The sequence below is a fragment of the Pseudorasbora parva genome, chromosome 7 (genome assembly GCF_024679245.1).
Source record: "Pseudorasbora parva isolate DD20220531a chromosome 7, ASM2467924v1, whole genome shotgun sequence".
Lineage (NCBI taxonomy): Eukaryota > Metazoa > Chordata > Actinopteri > Cypriniformes > Gobionidae > Pseudorasbora > Pseudorasbora parva.
Window position 1 is genome coordinate 43,974,811 of NC_090178.1, and position 23,037 is coordinate 43,997,847.

The following is a 23,037-nucleotide window of genomic DNA, read 5'->3' on the forward strand; positions in this document are numbered from 1 at the left end:
TAACTCGAGAATGAACCTCATTGGTTCTTGCTGAAGCTCAAATGTGCTGCGTAACTCGAGAATGAACCTCATTTGTTCTTGTGAAGCTCAAACGTGCTGCGTAAGTCGAGAATGAACCTCATTGGTTCTTGCTGAAGCTCAAATGTGCCGCGTAACACGAGAATGAACCTCATTGGTTCTTACTGAAGCTCAAATGTGCTGCGTAACTCGAGAATGAACCTCATTGGTTCTTACAGAAGCTCAAACGTGCTGCGTAACTCGAGAATGAACCTCATTGGTTCTTGTGAAGCTCAAACGTGCTGCGTAACTCGAGAATGAACCTCATTGGTTCTTGCTGAAGCTCAAACGTGCTGCGTAACACGAGAATGAACCTCATTGGTTCTTGTGAAGCTCAAACGTGCTGCGTAACACGAGAATGAACCTCATTGGTTCTTGTGAAGCTCAAACGTGTTGCGTAACTCGAGAATGAACCTCATTGGTTCTTGCTGAAGCTCAAACGTGCTGCGTAACACGAGAATGAACCTCATTGGTTCTTGCTGAAGCTCAAATGTGCCGCGTAACACGAGAATGAACCTCATTGGTTCTTGTGAAGCTCAAACGTGCTGCGTAACACGAGAATGAATCTCATTGGTTCTTGCTGAAGCTCAAATGTGCCGCGTAACACGAGAATGAACCTCATTGGTTCTTGTGAAGCTCAAACGTGCTGCGTAACTCGAGAATGAACCTCATTGGTTCTTGCTGAAGCTCAAATGTGCTGCGTAACTCGAGAATGAACCTCATTGGTTCTTGTGAAGCTCAAACGTGCTGCGTAACACGAGAATAAACCTCATTGGTTCTTGTGAAGCTCAAACGTGCTGCGTAACACGAGAATGAACCTCATTGGTTCTTGTGAAGCTCAAACGTGCTGCTTCACACGAGAATGAACCTCATTGGTTCTTGTGAAGCTCAAACGTGCTGCGTAACACGAGAATGAACCTCATTGGTTCTTGTGAAGCTCAAATGTGCTGCGTAACTTGAGAATGAACCTCATTGGTTCTTGTGAAGCTCAAACGTGCTGCGTAACACGAGAATGAACCTCATTGGTTCTTGTGAAGCTCAAACGTGCTGCGTAACTCGAGAATGAACCTCATTGGTTCTTGTGAAGCTCAAACGTGCTGCGTAACACGAGAATGAACCTCATTGGTTCTTGTGAAGCTCAAACGTGCTGCGTAACACGAGAATGAACCTCATTGGTTCTTGTGAAGCTCAAACGTGCTGCGTAACTCGAGAATGAACCTCATTGGTTCTCACTGAAGCTCAAATGTTCTCAGATCATTCTCAGAATGTCCCTGCTGGTGTAAAGGACGTCACCTTGTAACGTTCCCAGAACGTCATGATGTGGAGTTCTTTAAAGGGTTGAGGGACGTTATTTGGCTGAATTATCCTTCATTTGATGCAAAAAAGAACACCTCGTTTTTAACTTTGTATAGTGCCATGTGTAGCTCCAGCCAGGCAAGACTAAATAGGTAATGAATAAATCACATCAAGGAATGAGTGTCAATATTTTATTTTATAAATGCTTAATACACTTGTCATAATTAACAAGAAAAAGAACTGCAAAGGCATTGTCTAAATGATATGTCTCACATCAGTTAAGCATGTAAACGGAGCAAAGAATCCATTTGTTCCGGTAATAATGTTTCATTTTGGTTAAGGTTGGTAAAGGTATAACAAAACATGTGATGTGAAACAGGCTTTGATATTATCAATCAGACCTCGCACACACACACACACACACACACACACACGCGCGCATGAACGCTCACGCACGCTCACGCACGCACGCACACACACGAGGCCACATGTGAAGCAGACAGAAACAGGTCTACATTGGCAGCTATAAAATATAATGATGACAGATTAGTTGATGAAAACAGAACAAATCATTGGTGCACTTTTAAAGTCACACTGGTAGAAATGAAATATAAACAACAGATTGAAAAAGGCAGTTTGATTTCATGGTTACAGAAATGTACACAACAAAATCATCATTTGAACAGTCACAGTGTTTATTTACACAGGTAATCAGGCAACATTTACAGCTGTAAAGGCATTGGACTCTATCTAACGGCCGTTTAGATCACTGTCTCTGTGTGATAGGTGGAGTAGGTGAGTGTTTGTCGCTGGGTGAAGACTGTGGGTGGGGGTGAGGGTGAAGATGCAGACGACACGGACGAGCGGCTAGCCCAACGAGAGGGCAAACGTCTCTTTGCAGGACACATGGGTCGTGAAAAGCTCTTCTTGATAGTTACAGAGGACTCTTTGCCTTGCTGTTGAGACAAATATTTTTTATGAAATATCATTGGATTTAAATATTCCTTTCAACAGCATAATAATCTACTCTGTGCGCTTTAATGTACAGAACATTTGTGAATGACTCTCACAAGACCCCCCCCCCCCCAAATAAAATAAGAAATAATGTGTTGCCTGCATTATCATCAATATAATGCCGTTTTTAATGTATACAGCAAAGAAAGTGTTATAAATATTGATAAAGTGCAACTGATTTTAATAAGAAATGTGTCCAGACAGGATGATTTTTATAATTGCATTACAGTTATGGAAACTTAGGGAGGAGGTGCTTAGTTGTCATAAAAATCACATCAAATTCTTATGCAAAAAAATAATATTTTTCTTTCAGTGCCATTGCAATTAAAGGAAATGACTGAACTTTTGTTTCCAGCATATGTCTCTATTTTAGATCTAATTGAAAATAAAAGAACTGATTCAATCTCTCTGATGCTTTGTGAGTCATCTGACAATCATTTCCAGCAATTCTGCTGTGATTTACAAAAGCGGTCCATGCAGAGGACTGGCTTCACTAGGAAACCTGGCCATGGTACATGTTTCTGTAATTGCACCACATACCTTGGCCTCTATAAAAACAGATAATTGAGGTCGTCCAAAGAGCTAGACATGAAAGATGGAAATTAAACCTGGTGCCACTAATTCTTTTCACTTAAAGTCTTGAAGGAAATGCACGATTTCAACAATAAGAAGCTTTTGTGCTTCTCGCTTTGAGAAATCTGCCAATGTTTTCTGACAGAAATTCAACTTAAGGAATTTTAATTGTTCTACGGTGATGGTTTTGTGGGAATGAGGTAATTTTACAATAAATTCTAACTATTTCCAGACATGAGAAAAGTCTTTCGGTTGTAGATTTAGAGGAATTGTGTACAGCACCCAAATAAACCACTTATTAACCTACGTTTACAAGTTTACGTTTTAATAAAAATGTCCATGGCTGAAGTTGTTGCAGGTCAACACCCTTTCACTGTTTCTATGTTCGCAATACAGCAGGCTTTCAGACCTTATGGCAAATGCATTTGAATATTGAACAAAGTGACTTCTTTCCTTGAAAAACTGGTACTTACTTAAAGCCAACCAAAAATGAAAATTATTCTATTAATTACTCACCCTAATGTCGTTCGACACCCGTAAGACTCTCTCAAGACCCATAAAGGCACTAAAGATGTCGTTACAAAGCCCATCTCACTACAGTGGCTCCACAATCATTTTTTAAAACCAAGAGAATAGGTTTTGTGTGCTATTAAATCTAAATAAACACTTTATTCAACAAGTTCTTGTCTTCTGTATGAGTCTTTGATGTGAACTCTCGAAACTAGGGATGCACCAAATGTTCGGCAACCGAAATTATTCGGCCGAAAACAGCCAAAAAAAGCACTTTCGGCATTCGGCCGAATAAGTAAAAAGGCCGAATAATTTTTGCCGAACAATGACGTTTTTAATGACCCGATCAAACAGTAACCCACATAGAGTGAGAGGCGGGCGCTTTATGCAGCAAGCATGTCAGCAGTGTGGAAACACTGTTTAGTGCTGCATCTCATGTCATCGATGAGAAGAGGAACCGACTTTCATGTGAGAAAGCAGAGAAGCTACTTTTCATAAAGAAGAACCTGCCACTTTTCCTGAAGAAGTAGGCTAAGTAGGCTTATGTCTAGGACAGTTATTTATTTGTTGTGAGTTCATCCACCTTTTTTGCACTATTCAATGCACATTTGTTGTTGTAGACATAGAGAGTTACTTTCTTTCAGCAGTCAGTTATAGGCCTAACATAGGCTATTCAAGAGGGGGCTTCAAAGACAGCCAATTAAAAATATATTTTTTAATTTACTAATTATTTATTTTAAGTTATGTTGTGCTTAGTTTGTATAATATCTGCTGGAATGTTAAAAAAATGTTCAGTGTTAAATAAATATTTTGAAATTGTATTTTTGTTATTTGATTTATTTCTCTGAAAAGCAACACAAAAGAGTAAAAAGCAAATTTTTACTATTTGATTATTGTAATGGTAAAAAAATTGCCAAATAAATGGAAAAAATGTGAAACACTGCGTTCGGTATTCGGCCTTCGGCCTTCGGCCAAGCATTTCATTATTATTCGGTTTCGGCTTCGGCCAAGAATTTCATTTCGGTGCATCCCTACTCGAAACACCACGACAGATTCGCGAGAATATGAAGTTTCTCACGGTTCGGGCATCCAACCGGCATCATGGGGCATATGTCATATTCAGGCGACACATGACCCAGAAGTGAGGAACTTTATTTTCAAGCAGAGGAAGACTATCTAAGCTGTTGAATTCTACATTGATCGTTCTCTACATCAAACGGTACTTCGTAAATATATCAGCACAATCAATGTAGAATTCAACAGAACGCCAGCTCTACATCATATTCACGTCACTTCATAAAATAATTGTACAGCCACTGTAGTGAGATGGGCTTTGTAACGACGTCTTTAGTGCCTTTTATGGGTCTTGAGAGAGGAAATGACATTGGTGCCAATGGAGGCCTTTCTGAGCCATCGGATTTTAACAAAAATATCTTCATTTGTGTTTCGAAGATGAGGGTGAGGAATTAATGGCAAAATGTTCATTTTTGCGTGAAGTAACCCTTTACCGTGGTTCTCAAACCGGTCCTGGGGACCTCCCACCGTTTCATCATTTGTATGTCTTCCTCATCAGACACAGCCGTTGCAAATTTTGCATTCTGTACTAATAAGCTAAAAAGTTGAATCAGGTGTGTTAGGTGAGGGAGACGTGCAAAATGTACAGTGGTGAGTTGTCCCAGGATAGGCTTGAGAACCACTGACTTAATACACTATAGTCATCTACACTTGCACTTCATACACTTCTCCGGCTGAATTATTTAGCATGTATTTGAATGTCTGGAGCTCGGGTGAAAGTGTGTGCTTTTGTGGTTTGAATGGCGTGTCTCTATGTGTAGGAGTGTGTGCAGCACTGACCTGCACTGTTACATGTGTCTCTTTGTGGGCTATGACCTGGTGGTGCGGTGTGTGTGTTAATCTCTGACTGGATCTGGGCTCATGTCGCATATCCAACATTTCCAAGAGGTCCATTAGGTCTTCCTCCTTTCCTGGACTGGGCTGTGACTGCTTCTGCTCCTGAGATCTCTCCAAATCCTCGTAACTTTTGAGAATCCTCTCAACAGCGCCATAGTTGGACCTAGACTCCATTGGACGAGGATAGGCCGCTAGTGTAGAGGGCTTCCATGGATTTTCGTCTAAAATCCGAGATCTGGTCCTACACTTGTCCTTTTTGGCCTGTTTGGATTTTTTGACTGCTTGATGTTGATCTGTACTTACATCCACAACTTTGCTGCCCCTTTCCAGATGGATTTGCAGCTGTGGTGGACTTGTGCCAATGTCACAGCATTTTTCTTTAACACTTGGGCCAAGTTGGTCAACTAAACTTGGTCTAGTGTGTTCAGTCTGGAAAGGTTTCACTTCATGGTCTTTTTGTTGAATACATTCCTGCTGTGGAGATGAAGACTTGAAGACAAGGTCCTTTGTTTTCTTACGTCTTCCCTCCTCCTGTGGCACAAGATCCGAGAGCTCAAAATTTAGATTGTCTTCAGCATACATTGATGGGCTCTCTGTAAATGTGTCCTTTGATACGACCTCTGGTAGACTTGGACCAGAACAATCAGTAGATACATTCATAGAAATGTCCTCATCAAACCGAAGACCCATTCCTGCCTGAAAGAGTGTACGGTTAAACTCTGCAGTTTTCTGCTCAAGTCTCTCATTTCTAGAAGTAGCTTTAGCACTGGGATATTGTGAAATGAAGTCTATTGATGCTACAGAATCTGTAGACATGTTCATGGGATGAGATGCACTCTTGAAATCGTTTTTGCTCTCTGGATCTGTTTGGTTTAGATGTCTCTCATTTCTGGGAGTAGCTGTAGCACTGGGATATTGTGAAATGAAGTCTATTGATGCAGCAGAATCTATAGGCATGTTCATGGGATGAGGTGCACTCTTGAAATCATTTTTGCTCTCCGTATCTGTATGGTTTTGACTGCGATCTGTGGCTTCAGCTGCAATGTCAGTGTTGGAGAGGCATCTTTTAACAGGTACATATCTGGATGAATTGTTGCTGCCAAACCTACTTCCATCACAGGACCAACGGCTCTGGCAACAACTAATATTATTGCACTTGGGATCGTTGTAGGTTACATTCCCAGAGTCTGTCAGAATTTTCCCCTCGTTTTCTTGAAGCATCGCCTCAAACTTTCGTACAATTGCGGGGCTGGTGTACTTTCTGTCCGGATGGGGTCCTGGCCGTTGACACAATTGCTCGGTACTACTGGACTCTAATTCTGAAGCTGATGGACTGCTAAGGTACCAAGATGTACTACGGGCTGGTATGGGCGGGGCTTGTTGTCTTATGTTGTCTGGTGGCTTAGCATCACTTTGCTGTGATTCCATGTTACAACTTTCCCAGTTCATCCAGTATTGCTCATCGAGGGATTTAAGATCTTCACTCATGTTTTTCAAGTACAAAACTGTATCCTCCATTTCCAAACGATCCTTTACCCTCTCCACGAACCCAGCCTCTCTCGGAAAAAACATTGACTCACTGCGGCTTCTAAGAAGAGAAACAAATTAAAGTGAGATCATTATGAAGCAAAGATCTGATTCATTTGTGATGCATGCAACACCTGTGGCACAATGAGGTTTACCTCTTAATATCAGGACACTTCCGCATTTCATCCTGGTAGCTACAGAGTTCTTCACTCACACTGGCAATCTCCTTAAGTGCCTACAAGATGTTGATGAATAAGAGAACTGATAAGAGCAAACCTTAGACTTTAAACCACACAGTCTCTAGCCCTACATGGCAGCAACCTAACATGGAATTAGGGGTGACCCCGAATAGTCAAAGATTCGATGCATCAATATGCGAAGCCGGATTCGACCACCGATCTCACAGTCGAATCTTCGCGGGTGTTATGAAATGAGGATCATACCATTTTGGCAATATGGGGGTGCTCAATATTTTAAAGACATGTCGCGGGGCTGAGCTTATGTAACCAAAAAAACGCGAAGCACCGCGCCTTTAAAATTCGAACACATTGTTTTCAATGACAACAAACCCACGTGTACACAAAATGCGGGTACACATAAATTTACACAATGTACACACAAAATGTACCACGTGTACACAAAAATGTACACAAACCCGCGGCAGCATTCGGTGCCTGTGCGCGGCGACTAAGGAAGTTGTTTAAAATCCTGCCGCGCCACAGAGCGCCATTTCAAGGTTTTATATTAAATGTATATTATATTTCCCTCAAATCGTCAGTGTACTTACTGATTTCACCCTGTGCTACAAGATACGCTCATCGTGCAGCTCTTCTGTCAAAAGTCGATTCAAAATTGAGCTTACACGTAATTTATGCGGTTTATTTATCAAAATGTTTCTTTTAAATATTTGTGTGATGTTCTGTATTTTAATCGCGACTTTAAAATGAGATTGTTATGAGAAAACGTTTTATGAATGTTTATCCAACACATTACCTTTTTTTAAACCTATATAAGAAAGCCATTGTCAGTTCATCTGTCAGTTGGCAGGCAGTTTTGGTCGCTTTGTTAAAAGTTGTTGCTGTGTGCAGTGCGTAAAGGAAAATAAAAATAGTTTTACCCTCCTGCTGACTCGTGTCGTGCCCCTCCCAACCCATTCACACACACATCGATGATTCTATCAGTCGACCATAAAAAGATTCAACAATTCTGATTTGAATGTGTAAATCCTTAGTCGGGGACATCCCTACATGGAATACAATGAAATAAGTAAATGTACAGTACATTTACGGTTTGCAGCTCCCCATGTTTTGTGTTTCTATAAAAGAATAGTTCATGAAGTAAAACCGATAAAGTAATTGTAAAGCCTGAGAGATTAGATTGAGATTAAAGTGTTATGAACAACAAGTCTCACCGCATTAAGGGCAGTATTGTTCTTCTTTTTGTCACTTCCACAGGATATTTCCATGCTCTGAAATCGTTTGAAAGGGTTAAGGAGGTCATCTTGTCCAATGAAGCAGGACTTGTTCCCCATTTTCATTTTCAAACAGCTTTCCAGGATTTCTTCCAGCTCTGCAGTGTCTATAGCCTGTGGTTCACCAGTCTCTTGCTGATTTAATAGTTTGCTTTGATCGCTGTTGCTCTGGTCACTGGATTCACTGGTGATGTGACTGAGATGACTTGTCTGGGAGTCTATGCTGGCATTGCTTTGCTGGGTTAGAGCCTCAGAATATTCATTGCTCTGGGCATCTGAGGGATAGGTTACTTCACTTGACAAAGTGCTGGCAGAACATGAGCTGACCCTTAGTGCATTTTGTCCATCAGTAATTGGTCTGAGAGAACTTCCTGTACGGTGAGCCTTCACTTCATTGTACAACTGAAAAAGGAAAAAAACAATTGTGAATGTAGTCCTTGGTAGTTGGTACATCTTCTAATACCCAGATATTTACTACTTGCCAGTTTAAATCTATTATGCCAGACCTCCACAAGAAGCCCAGCCATTCCCTCTCTAAATCAGGAACGGGAAACTTTGGTCCTGCAGTGTCACTTGCAGAGTTTAGCTACAACACTAATCAAACATACCTGAAAAAGCTAATCAATAGGGTTATTCGAGATGCATCAGCACTGCATATAACATCAAAGTACCGCAAGAGCGATTGGAGAGCAAACAACTCCTTATGCTTGATCACTCTCGCGGTACTTTGATGTCATATGCCGATCAGTCTGCACAGTGCGCAGACGAACAAGCCTTATGTCTTCGGCTAAGGCAATGAGTACAGACAGGTGAGGGTTTTTTTTTTCAAGATAAAAGCTAAACTCCAGGGCCGACGTCGCCCCTCCCTGCTCTACATTTAACCACCCCACCATTCCACAGCATATCAGTAGAGAAGGGGTCTCCAATCCTGCTAGTTTCTAGTGACTCTGAAGGCCTTGATTAGCTAGTTCAGGTGAGTTTAATTACGGTTAGAGATAAACTCTGGCCCTCCAGGAACAGATTTGCACACTCCTGCAGTAGGGCATGGTGCTCACAATGCCAAGATCATGGGTTTGGTTCCCAGGGAATGCATGAACTGATAAAATGTATACCTTTAATACGGTGCTTTGTATAATACGATATACTGTATATCACAGTATACAATATAGTTTTTATGATATACAATTTTTATTGAAATTTCAGAAATCTCTTCACTAATTTCAAAACCAAATAAAAAAAATTAAAAAAACTACAATAGAACAAAGCAGGTTTATAAGGATGCTGTGACTTTAAGAGCGAAGGCACAGATCTATCCGCTTGTGAAGTCGTGACATAAGGAACGCTGTTTCTGGGTCCAAGCCTCAACTCGTTTCACTTGAGAATGCCATTGACGCCTATTTATGAGCGCTATTTTTTCATATTTAACCTCAAACATTTAAAAAAGTTAAACATTTTAAAGGGGGGGTGAAATGCTGTTTCATGCATACTGAGCTTTTTACACTGTTAAAGACTTGGATTCCCATCCTAAACATAGACAAAGTTTCAAAAACTAATGTTGGACGTTTGATGGAGTATTTCTGTGTCAAAAATACTCCTTCCGGTTTCTCACAAGTTTCGGCGAGTTTTTTTCGAGTATGGGTCTACTTGACGTTAATAAGAGCGGAAGGTCCTTGTATGGGCTGTATGGGCTCTTCTCCCGGTAGGGTGCGCGCGCGCGCGCGTGAGTGGAGCACGCCGTAAACAGTCTCTCAGATGCAGATCCAGTCGTCCGTGAACACTTATGTGGCGCCGCGCTCCACTTTATTCCTACGGGTGACATCAAGCCACTTCAACGCTTCAGCACAGCATTCCGGGAAGGCAGCGCTGCATTTGAACCGATTTGAACGCAGAAATGACGGGAAGCTTCACAACATCGTTTCAGTCGCGTCTCAAAATGGATTTACACGCCACTGCTGTCAGGACTTTACCAAATCATACCAAAGAAGTGTGTTTTTGACGGAGCAGTCCCAGCGATAAAGCTTTCGTCCTGCTTTGGAAGCAGGCGGTGAGTTAACTTAAACTGCTTCAAATGTCTCTGCTTTTGGCTACCGACGCATGAGTAAACATCAGTAAACGACACGATCGCGTGCTTCGTCATTCAAATGCGCTAACGGTTACTCCATTGTTGTTCTGTATAACGTTACAGTATTCTGACGTGCAAAACCGTTTTGCTTGCTACTTCTAAGGTTTAGTCGCATACAATAGTCCATAAACTGAATCATGTCCTCATACACTGCGAGTAAACACACAGAAATGTGGAGAGGCCACTAAATACAGTAACTTACATACCACAGAGACGGACGTCCTGATGTTGCCGTTTCTCCTGTTCAATTTATTTCTCCCTCAGATTTGATTCTGGATCATTATCTGTATTAGCTGAGATAGCCATGGGTTTTTCCGCTTAAGGACGTCACCGCTTTGCGCGCTTGTCATTCTTTAGCTCCGCCCACACGATACGCCTCCAGGCGCTCGGTTTTTTTCGGAAAGACTCGGTACAGCCCATATTTCTTTTATAAATATGATAAAACTAAAGACTTTTCGGAGATATGAAGGATGCAATACTACTCTATAGGTACTCAAGATTGACATGAGATTGACTGAAACTGAGTGTTTCACCCCCCCCTTTGATTACTAACAGTCTAAACAACAGTCTCTATGGTCACAGCGTTACAGACATTAATATTTTAACGATTTATAAAAGATGAACTACTGTCTGGCCATCTGGAATTTTGGTGTGGAGAAAAAGGTTATTATTATAACTTTTTTTGTAGTATTCCACCACACGTATATTAGCACCATTTGTATTTTTTCTTGTGGTAGAGATAGAGCATTTAGACCCGGAAGCGCTGCCGCTTGACGTCAGCCTTAACAACCGGATATACTGATACACATGTGCTTCCTTTCTCAACCATCGTTCACTTATGACATAAATGACTGTTTATGAGGATACTTGCAAAGACTGGCATTTAAGTTTATGTATTTGACTGTTCAAGTCCAGTAATGCCTGGCTCACCCTACAGGAGTTTTAGGCCGGAATTTTTTTTTTTTAGAGAGAGAGAGAGAGAGAGAGAGAGAGAGAGAGAGAGAGAGAGAGTATCAGCATTTCTTGTTTTTCATTTGACAGCACAAATCTAGATCAGTGACAAAACAGATCAGTGACGATCGCTTTTGAACTAGGCAGCGGTAAACATTCTAGCACACTAGTGTGACCTAGCGTTCGTGCTGGGTTCGCCTAAAATTCTCAGAAATAAGAAAACAATAAATGACAGTTGTCTGAACGTTCCTTCACTTTATTTTTGGTCACGCATAATAACTAGCCTGAAAAACCCGCTACACACAAGTGCGCATGCACTACCTCTATACGGCAAGCCCAGAGGGGAAAAATACATTGCAAACACACACACACAACAAGCACCAGAACGACAGGATCAAATAAGGTCAATATAATTGCCTCCATTTCTCGCTGAAGAACTGACAATCCAAGTTGACCCTGTCTCCCCAACCATTTTCTAATCCACACTGGTTTATTCTTACACTTTTGTTTTTTTCCACATCAAATGATCATTATTGATACAGCAATTTGTCATGTTACAGTAGGCTGATCCATTTTGTTTTCCCTCTTACGATCTGCTGCGTAGATCACGTGACGCACTTCCTCTGGCACGATAATCTTAATAATATTTTGTAGTGTGTGATCCTCCTCGATTTTCATATCTTGTAGTGTGAGCATGTTTAAGATTTGAGTTAAGAAAATATGCAAATATTCTCCTGAAGTGTGTGCTGCAACCAGATTTTACAATCTGATAGGATTTTAAAACTCCTGTATTGTGAGCCAGGCATAAGTCACTAAAAAGAACTCTAGGCATCAAATTTAGTACTCACACGCTGTATGAGCAGTGGCTTTATGTCTGCGCTCAAAAACAGTGTGTCTCTCAGACAGCACACGCATATATCTTTCGCTGCTTATTGCACTGGAATGATTTAAAATCCACAAATCCGTTTTTAAACCGCAAAGCTTCAAACAATAAGATTTTGAGATGGCATAGAACGGTAAGCGGGATAGAGATGATAGTCCAAAAGCTCCACCGTCTGACAAATTTCTACTGCTTTATCGTGACTACCGGTATATTGCCCACCCCTACCTGAACAAGCTAATAAAAGTTCCAGAGTTATTAGAAAATTACACGTAGGTGTAGGTTTGATCAGTGTTGGAGCTAAACTTGGTCTAGAGCTTAGAATTTGGACCAGACTCTATGGGATTACACTGAAAAGTTCCATTACTGAACCTTAACCTGGTAGAGCACAGAACACTTGTAACACCAAGGTTGTGGGTTTGATTCTGGAGGAACGCTTATACTGATAAGATGCATAGCTTGCAAAATGCATTGCTGTTTGCTCCTTCACTACCACTAGTTTGGAGCTCTGAGCTTCTCTCTGATGAATGCCTGTCACCACTGAGCTTAACTTTCTTTGGCAGTCACTTGAAATTCCAAGATTCATATAATGTGACTTCATCGCTTCCAATTTTAGTTGTTACCATTATCCTTACTGGCAGAGCTTTCATTTAGCATGGAAGTAAACAGGAGCACTTAGGGAATTCATTTCATTTGAAACGAGATATCGCTCTTTCCGCTGAGATGTGGGGAGTGGCCCACATCTGCAGACTCACCTCCTCAATCTTCTGCTGCATGTCCATGAGCTGGTTCTCCCACTCCTTCCTCTCTGTCTCAAAGCGTTCCAGCAGCTCAGATTTTTCCTTCACCCAGCCCTTCTCGCTGCTCTCCAGCCTGCAGCGGAGGTCCATCGCTGCACTGTGAGTGTCTGCCAAAAGCCTCTTCTGTTCCGCTCTTTCCCGCTTCAGAGTGTCCCCTTGTTCATTACTCTTCACAGTCTCCACCAGCACGCTACATCCCCGCGTTTCTAGCTGTGGGGGAAGAGAGGCAGGGATTTGCTGACCACCAAAGAGAAAATGGGTGTATGGGACAGTTGTACAAAGAAAACAAAACATTTGAACGAGACGTTTAGAGAATCCTGTTGCCAACAGGATGAAATGGACCTTGTGTCCTGACCAAGGCCTTGGATGCCCAGCCTAAGCCTACAGACAAAAACAGCTCAGACTGGTGCTGAGAGTTTCACATGTAATGGAGAGGCCACATTGGTATGCTGACCCCCCGATGATCCTGGAGGGAGCTCACTAGACAGCAAACACTAAAACCATATTTATCACAGAGCTTGATTGACCTCTGCAGCTGATGGAGCTATTGATGTCATTGAGACCTATAGTCTATATGAGTTATTACACATAATTGTGCTCGTTGTGTTTTACAGATTTCTAAACTGGTGTTCAGAAGGTAAATTTTTTTTTTAAATTGATCAATAGTGACACTAAATAGTGACAAAATGCTCTTCTTTTGAATGTTGTATTTTAAAAAAAAATATAAGAAGCAGTCTTAGTGAGCATAAAAGACTTTTGTCAAAAGCCTAAAAATAATGTACAAACCACAAACTAGTCTTCTGAACATACAACAATGCCACTATTCTGCTATGCCTGACAAAATCAGACTTGTTGGTCATGTGTAATCAGCTTGACCAATTAACAGAACTTGTCAATTGTCAATATTAGCTACGTTCTATTCCCCTCTTTTTATGTGCATTTTGGTATATAGCATAAACTGCTGGATATATATTTTGTTCTGTTGAGTACTTACAATATCGTAGGCGCCGTGTGTTTGTGTAACAATCGCTCCACTACACAACAATCTGTCCTGCTCTGATTTACACTACAGTAACGTTAATAACCGCATGTATGAATGTGATTTCTGCCTGTGTCCTATTTTCCACCGTCTGTGAGGTGAAGACCACATGTCCCAAGATGCTGCGCTCACACTTGGCGTCATCAAACTACGCCATTGTTTTGAATAGGCGCCCTCCAGTGGACGGAAAGTTGCATAGTGCACCTTTAATCTCAATATGTCTGCAAATCCAGTCTCGACCTGTGTCTTGTATACAAACATTTATCTTGCTATCTTCTCAGTAGTTTATTGCTCAGTAACAAGATCAGTTTAGCTCCACGAGTCGGTCCACAGAGCTACAGAAGCAGCGTACACATTTATCTGTAGAGGCGGCGTTTCCCAGTTTTAATACGTCAATGATTTGAGAGCCTCATTTTCTGGGCCTGGTGTCTATAAAGGCTTTTCTTTTACTAGTAAAGAAGTTTTCAGCTCTGAAACGTACAGGATATTTTTATATTACCATGACCTTTTATATATCAACAGCTCAAAAAGTTGATTTCTCAATTCATCACCCCTTTAACAAGTGTGTGTCCAAGTGTGTGAACCTCAGCTTTATTTCCAGTATTCCAATTTTGTGCAGAAGTTAAATTGGCAACTTTAGATGAAAAAAGCTACTTCTAATATTAAATTCTTAATAATATATCTCACAACTCAGCTGAGAAGTTAAGTCTAAAAGGACAACTCCGGTGAGAAATGACCATAGGGGTAATTAACAGATGGTTACCGAGTAGATCGTTCTCTGGGATGCGTTTTAATGAAAATCGAACGTAAAGAGTTTTATCTTTAAAAACAGATTAGCTTATAACGCTAGTCTATGGGGCACAGGGTAGACACAGGGTGGTAAAATTAAATCGCTAGTTAATACCACTAACAAGGCTCAAAATAGCCTCACACTAACACGGCAGCATAATGAGGGTCCCTACATGCAAACTGAAGCATTGAGAACTTTGTAAGTGTACAAACAGTTTAATAAGAATATAATTTATAAACATAGTGCCTTACGCGTTCACGGACAGGCACCATCTTGGAAAACAGTCTCAACAAATCAATCCACGAGCGCTGTTCTAAGTGAGCTGGTCGATAGGAATTAAGTTTGTGAAATGTAATAACATGGACATTTTTAGTTTTATTTATTTATTTTCTCTGTTGTGTTCAGTGTTTTCTTCCAGAAACAACGGACCATATGAGATTCCAAGTCACAGTTCATCACTTAGAACAGCGCTCGTGACTCGATGAGTCGAGACTGTTTTCCAAGATGGCGCCTGTCCGTGAACGCGTAAGGCACTATGTTTATTAAGTGTCTTATTATTAAACTGTTTGTACACTTACAAAGTTCTCAATGCTTCGGTTTGCATGTAGGGACCCTCATTATGCTACTGTGTTAGTGTGAGGCTATTTTGAGCCTTGTTAGTGGTATTAACTAGCGATTTAATTTCACTACTGTGTGCCCCATAGACTAGTGTTATAAGCTAATCTCTTTTTAAAGATAAAACTCTTTACAAAACTCTTTACGATTTCCATGAAAACGCATCCCAGAGTACGATCTACTCTGTAACCTGTTAATTACCCCTAGGTTCATTTCTCACCGGAGTTGTCCTTTAACTGGACTAAACCTGCATGATCCACCATCTGGGCAACCACAAAGACAAAAATAAGTGAATCTTATTTATGGTTCATATAGCAACGAACCAGAGCAGAGCAGTGTTTGTACTAACAGTGCGCTCATATAGCACCTAAAATGTGCTGGCACACTGTCATTAAACCCATGCGTTCTCCTGGGTGCATAGCAGCATGTGTTTACAAGCAGAGGGCATGTGAAACACAGAAGGGACATGTAACTAGAGTTAAGAGTGCTGCTAGTTTTAAGACTAAAATATAATTACTGTGGATGCAGTGCACTCTGTGTCTGTGTAACAATGTCACAAAAACAGCTCTCTATTAATAGACGGCAAGACCAATCCTTTAGCATCTCACATTCCTAAGGGTGGGGCCCTGGAGCAAACTCATCTCTGTTTTAAAGATCAAAAAATATTCTCAGAAATAAGCAGGCAAAAACCCTGCTGTAGTGGTAAACTTATGAAATCCACTGGAACTAAAGTATGTGCTGTGGTAGGATGTGGACTGCAAAGAAAACAACTTTTTACAGTTCAGTTCGACCCCTCCCTGAATTCTGTTCTCTGTACCAACCAATACTTTGTGTGGATTGGTGTGGCTAAACCCAAATCATTTGTATGCATTTTAACAAGTGCACTTGCGGTTAAGCGACACATGAGTCCATAGTTTCACAATGTCAAACATCAATGCAATACCACTACACATTATTGGGTTATTATTGTGTATGTTTTGCTGTATCTTTAACTTGGAGCACAGCATGGAGTCTTGACTCTTGAGTCTAGTGTATGTCCTGAGGCGTAGTCCGTCACAAGATATGCCTTCACACAACAATCCAAAGCTCATCTCCTCTTCATCTCAACAATGCCGTCTGTGCTACTGTATTAGGAGTTTCTCTGAGTCACTAACTGGATACTGAAAACTGACTGGACTAGCTGGATAACATCACCGTTTTCCCCAGAGCGGCTGTACAGCCGAATCAAATTGTGTTCCATTATTTTCCTGTTAACACTGTGAACGTGTTTTGAAACAATTGGACTTGTAAAAAACGCTATATAAATAAAGGTAACTTGACTAAATCACACTCACAATATAAAGCTCTAGATTGAAATCTCTAAAATTGGATAGTATAGGCGATCTGGACAGTGTCTTTGTAAGGATGTCATAAACAGAAATGAAAGCATTCCATTCGAGAGGGGAAAAGCACTACGGTGAAAACTAAGAAGATGCTATTTTTCAATTTTCACATTCATTTGCTATGCATATTACTCTTGCATGTGCACTGTGGCAATATCTTTTTCATTCATGGATGAAATATATATTATCTGTCTTCTGTGGCCGCTCACACAAAGCTGCTGCTGACAGGATATATTTGCACATGATAGTGTTTGCGTTACATAAAGCCTGTGCAATCTCTGAGCTATGCTCAATGACAACCATTAGAAGACCATCACTATCTGTGCCAGTAATAAAAATGTACTTTTAGATTTGACATTTTTAAACAAAAACTTAAAACCTTAGTTTTTGTCAGCCGCAAAACTTTTCATTCACTGTAACCTGTGATTGTTACTTTTAAGATCTATGTCTACCTGATTTAACACCCCAAACATTACTTTTGTTGGTAAGGATGGATGTAGGTTCAGTCATGTTAAATAATGTTTGCCTTACATAAAACCATTAATTTAATTCATTTAGTTGTTGTTTTTTTCAGTGTGGAAGAAGTGTAACATTTTTTATTTGCTGTTATTTTATTTATTATTCTTTATATATATATATATATATATATATATATATATATATATATATATATATATATATATATATATATATATATTGTTTGTGTTGGCCAAAACAACACAATTGGTTCGGTATTTTTGCATTCTTCTCTGTATTGGTTAGTGCTTTAAATTTGGAATACAAATATGCAAGGAAATATTGTGTCTTGAATGTTTATAATTGTTGTATTTTATTTGCCAAAAAGATATTCCCCTGGAATCAACATCAATAAACAACAAATTCACGCTGTGACAACATGCCCCGCTATCGTCTGTGTTCAATTAGCTACCTTCTTTTACCCTACGGTGCGTGTTTTGTAAGCAACACTTTCGGTTTGTGTCTATACTTTCACAAAGAAACCCACCCTTAGAAATAGACATCCTCTCACAGAAATAGATATGGTTATGCTATATGTTTCATACCTGAGTAATGCGCCTCTTCAGCTCTGATCGCTCCAGTTCCCACGCGCATCGATCCTTAATGTACTGCAGTTCCAGCTCACCCCGTTTACTTTCCTCACGCTTCACCCCCGACTGCACCTCCTCTAAAACACACTTCAGATCCAACAATATCCTTTTGTTTTCTCCACCCTGTAAACACAACGCAGAATAAGAGAAACGCACACTGCTGGTTGGTCAAAACCACTGGTGTCGCATGCTTGCATTTGTACTTGAATATCAGCAACTTGTCTCAAAAGCATTTCCTTTTCCATTCTCCACTCCTCTTTCTCGTGATCGTAGCGTTTTTTTAAGTCCTCGACTTTCTTTTTAAGGCGTGTGTGTGGACTTGGCTCCCGACTCGGGGTTTGTCCGCGAGGCGCATCGGATGCAGCGGAAGCAGCAGCGGGTCCAGGTGGAAGCTGCTCCAGAAGGTGGCTCGGGAACGACCGAACCCGGGCGGGACTCTGGACCTTCTTACCGGGCCTCTCTAGGCGAGAGCACGGGACGAACTCCCAGCCTTGCGCCTTGCTCACATACCCGCTTGATCCATTTCCAAACGCATTCCACATCTTTCAGTCACAACTAAACACGAATAACAGCCTCTCTCGCTCTCTATCTTTAACTATTTGCACTCCAGTTACAGTTCCCCATAAAAAAACACACACTTTTTATTATCCGAAACCAGCCATTTCTTCCATCTCCTCCGCTGCCCAGACCGCGTTTGTTCCTTCCATACCAATAAAGGACGACAAGGTCAGCTTGTCATTCTTCAGAGACGCCGATTTAACCTGGAAATAGTATAGTATACACTATCCTCTCAACGACATCCTTTAGGTAGGGCTAATAAATTCTCAGTCTACATTATTTCTCTTTAATAGCATAAGCTAGTGAGCTGATGAAGCGCTTCAGACTGAAAATGACACCGACAGACTCCGAGTCAAGAGCCTAAAATACTCTGAGCTCACTGATGTAAGAGTTCACATGTATTTTTACCTCTGTAACCATGTTGTAGGCCTAACATGCACACCGAAAGCTCAACTTTAAAGATGTCATGAACTGGCTTTTTTATTTTTTTATACTGTTGTCTGAGGTCAACTAATGATGTTTGTGTGTTTTTTACATTCAAAAACATCATAACTAATAAGTAATAGGCTATTTTCTACAGTGGTTTTTAGGCTCTCTCCTGAACGCTGGGTTTTGATGGGCGTGACGCACTGGAGACTTGGAAAGTAAACGCCCACAGATAGAATTGGATAAGATTTGCATATTTAATGAGCCTCCCTGTCAGTTCAGTTCACATGAGGGAGGGATCGATTTGAAAGGTATGGAGGACCAAATTACTCAAAATGAAATAATTCAATAAATTATGAATTCAATAAAAGAACAATTAAATGTAAAAGTTTATTCTGAAATAATTAAATTAAATAATTAATTTATTAATTAAATATTATTTAAATAAATAAATGTATCTATTGATTTGGTAAAAATACATGAAATTGTTTAATATATTTCACAAATACCTCTTCCACACGCACTATTGTTATGTCTAAAAATATTTTTTATTATTATTTAATAATAAAATAAGATTTTTCAAAAATTAGTTTTTCATAATAATATGCTGCATTTACGAATGACGCCTGTTTGACGAATCATGCATTTCCAAAGCAAGATTTTCCCAAAGATCTTTTTCATAATAATAGAGGACATTTCACAAATGCCAATCAACAGCCAGTGGGCGGTGCTTGGTGCTGATTGGATAATAATTTCAGATTGATGACTTTTTTCTGTCTGGGTCAGGCAAGTGGCAAGGGGAAATAGGGGAACTGATTGGAAATGAATATGACGGTAGGAATTGATCAAGATAAAAACGCAACTACTTAAAACACCGCTTAAGCACCGCCCACTGCCTGTTGATTGGCATTTGTAAAATGTCGACAATGACAACGACAACGACAATGGTTTATTTCTCATCCATCCGCGATTGATTGGAATATTATTTTTGTATTACTTGGCCCGCCCAGTTGGTGGATAAAAGCGTGAACCGCGCTTGGTGCACACACACACAAACATACACACACACACTATTTGAGATTCACCGGCCGGCCAACAGGCTTACGTTTTGGTAGCCCGTCTGGAAAACACATAGCCCCAGGACTACTATTACATATAAAAAAGGCATTTTACTCACATAAGTGTGTTGCACCATTCCTGTCGGATCCAATAGAGAAGGCACAGCGTTGTGTTTTAATCTCAATATGTCTGCAAATCCAGTATCAACCTGAGATTTTATTTACAAACGATTCCGTAGTGAAATGAAGAGAACACACGTACATGTGTTCCCAACGTGAGTTGGAACTTCATTAAAAATAAATGAAGTATCACACATTCCTAATATTATGATCCGAAGGAAGCTTATGCAGCGACTGTGTTCTTCCTCAATATCTTGCTATCTTCTACAGTATGTTTATTACTGTGGGCTAGCGCGATCCGATCAGCTCCATGAGTCGGTGGGCGGGGCTACTGAACTACACGTGCGTATTATTCTGTAGAGGCGTGTTTTCACGCGCGATGACATATAGTGCACAAAATCGTTTTCTGGGCCTGGTGTCTATAAAAGCTTTTCTTTGACTAACAATGAAGTTTTCAGCTCTGAAACTTACAGGATATTCGTATATTACCATGACCTTTTATATATCAAAAGCTCAAGGGAAAGTTGATTTCTCAATTCATCACCCCTTTAACGTCACCATTAAATCACAAATAGCAATCCCCTCCCTCTTGCAGCACAAACCACAACCATTCAATCAATTCCCCATTGGCAAAATCAAGCCCCGCCCTACATTTTATATTGTAGTTCGAGAAGCCGTGTCACTATATGGAAGCCTGTTTCCAACACATAATAAAAAAATTAAATATTACTTTAAAACTCGCAATTCTGACTTTATATCACACAATTCTGACTTTATATCTCACAATTCTGACTTTATATCTCACAATACTGACTTTATATCACACAATTCTGACTTTATATCTCACAATTCTGACTTTATATCACACAATTCTGACTTTATATCACACAATTCTGACTTTATATCACACAATTCTGACTTTATATCACACAATTCTGACTTTATATCACACAATTCTGACTTTATATCACACAATTCTGACTTTATATCACACAATTCTGACTTTATATCACACAATTCTGACTTTATATCACACAATTCTGACTTTATATCACACAATTCTGACTTTATATCACACAATTCTGACTTTATATCACACAATTCTGACTTTATATCACACAATTCTGACTTTATATCACACAATTCTGACTTTATATCACACAATTCTGACTTTATATCACACAATTCTGACTTTATATCTCACAATTCTGACTTTATAACTAGCGATTCTGACTTTATATCACGCAATTCTGACTTTATATCTCACAATTCAGACTTTATATCACACAATTCTGACTTTATATCTCACAATTCAGACTTTATATCACACAATTCTGACTTTATATCTCACAATTCTGACTTTATATCACACAATTCTGACTTTATATCACACAATTCTGACTTTATATCACACAATTCTGACTTTATATCACACAATTCTGACTTTATATCTCACAATTCTGACTTTATAACTAGCGATTCTGACTTTATATCACGCAATTCTGACTTTATATCTCACAATTCAGACTTTATATCACACAATTCTGACTTTATATCTCACAATTCAGACTTTATATCACACAATTCTGACTTTATATCACACAATTCTGACTTTATAACTAGCGATTCTGACTTTATATCACGCAATTCTGACTTTATATCACACAATTCTGACTTTATATCTCACAATTCTGACTTTATATCTCACAATTCTGACTTTATATCTCACAATTCTGACTTTATATCACGCAATTCTGACTTTGGACTTTAGAACTCGCAAATGATATGACAATGATAACCACCAGATTTAAAAAAGACAGAACACAAAAAATCTCAACAGAAACAGTATAAGAATGTTCATTTTTAAGGTTCACAATGAGTAGAAAAGTAGAAAACAACAGCTGCCCATATTCAGCATTTACAGTGTACAGCAGATAGTCATCATAACTGTGATCATCAACCATTAAAACAAAAATAGATAATAAAAATAAATGTGTTTTACCACCTGATGCTAAAATAGTTCCATGTTTTTTTAGAAAATGCACTGGAGCCTCTGAGAAGGGCTTCACTTTGATTTTACTAATGCATAATGCTCAGATGTTTTAACATGTTTTACAGTTCACAAAATAAAACCTTCCATATTCTGTATAAATATTCAGATAATCTCGACAAGGGCTTGACATTAACTTTTTTGGTCACCAGCTGCTGTGGCTAGGGGTTTTCCAAAGTTACTAGCCACTCAGCATTTTCATTGGTCACAATTGTGACATCGATACCATGGGAGACAACTGCCATTTAGATATTTTTAATATTATCTCATAATTTGGCAGCATATTTATTAGGCTGCTGTCACTTTAAGATCCGATGCATTGACCCAATACACTGTTACATATGTTTTCTCTCTCAACTGTTTACATTTACTTAAAAACATAACTTACTGTTTACGTGAACACTCAGCATTTTGACATTATTTTGTGTGTATTTGAATGTTTAAGTGCAATAAGCAGCGAAAAAAATAACTCAATTTAGTTCTGAGAGGCGGCTTTATGTGCGCGCACTTTGGGTGCGAACAGAAAATCTGCTGGAAAATGATGCTCAATATGCGCAATCCCACGCCGAAATTCAAGCCCTGTAACACCAACAATATTCATCTGGAGAAAATAAAGCAAGTGAGTGAGGGGAGGCGGGTTTGTCTCGCTGTCAGAGAGAAGAGAGAGAGAGAGAGAGAGAGAGAGAGAGAGAGAGAGAGAGAGAGAGAGAGAGAGAGAGAGAGAGAGAGAGAGAGAGAGAGAGAGAGAGAGAGAGAGAGAGAGAGAGAGAGAGAGAGAGAG

General features: G+C 39.8%; 1 protein-coding gene across 1 annotated transcript; it reads right to left on the reverse strand.

Moving 5' to 3' along the window:
* Positions 1–1,530: 1,530 nt before the first annotated feature.
* mtcl3a (MTCL family member 3a) lies at positions 1,531–19,425 on the reverse strand. The gene is made up of 7 exons (XM_067449310.1): positions 18,248–19,425; positions 18,000–18,167; positions 13,068–13,322; positions 8,300–8,761; positions 7,044–7,123; positions 5,305–6,949; positions 1,531–2,309 (listed from the first exon to the last, which is right to left on the reverse strand). Exons 1-7 carry the CDS (start codon positions 18,584–18,586, stop codon positions 2,115–2,117), a joined length of 3,144 nt encoding a protein of 1,047 aa, XP_067305411.1. The 5' UTR covers positions 18,587–19,425; the 3' UTR covers positions 1,531–2,114.
* Positions 19,426–23,037: the final 3,612 nt, after the last annotated feature.

Excerpts from the sequence above, each read along its gene's own strand:
- mtcl3a (XM_067449310.1), bottom strand. The coding sequence starts at position 18,586 with ATGTGGAATGCGTTTGGAAATGGATCAAGCGGGTATGTGAGCAAGGCG. Across the intron at positions 6,950-7,043 it reads AAGTGTCCTGATATTAAGAG|AAGCCGCAGTGAGTCAATGT; the intron begins GTAAACCTCATT and ends TTCTCTTCTTAG. Across the intron at positions 2,310-5,304 it reads AGACACATGTAACAGTGCAG|CAAGGCAAAGAGTCCTCTGT; the intron begins GTCAGTGCTGCA and ends TTGTCTCAACAG.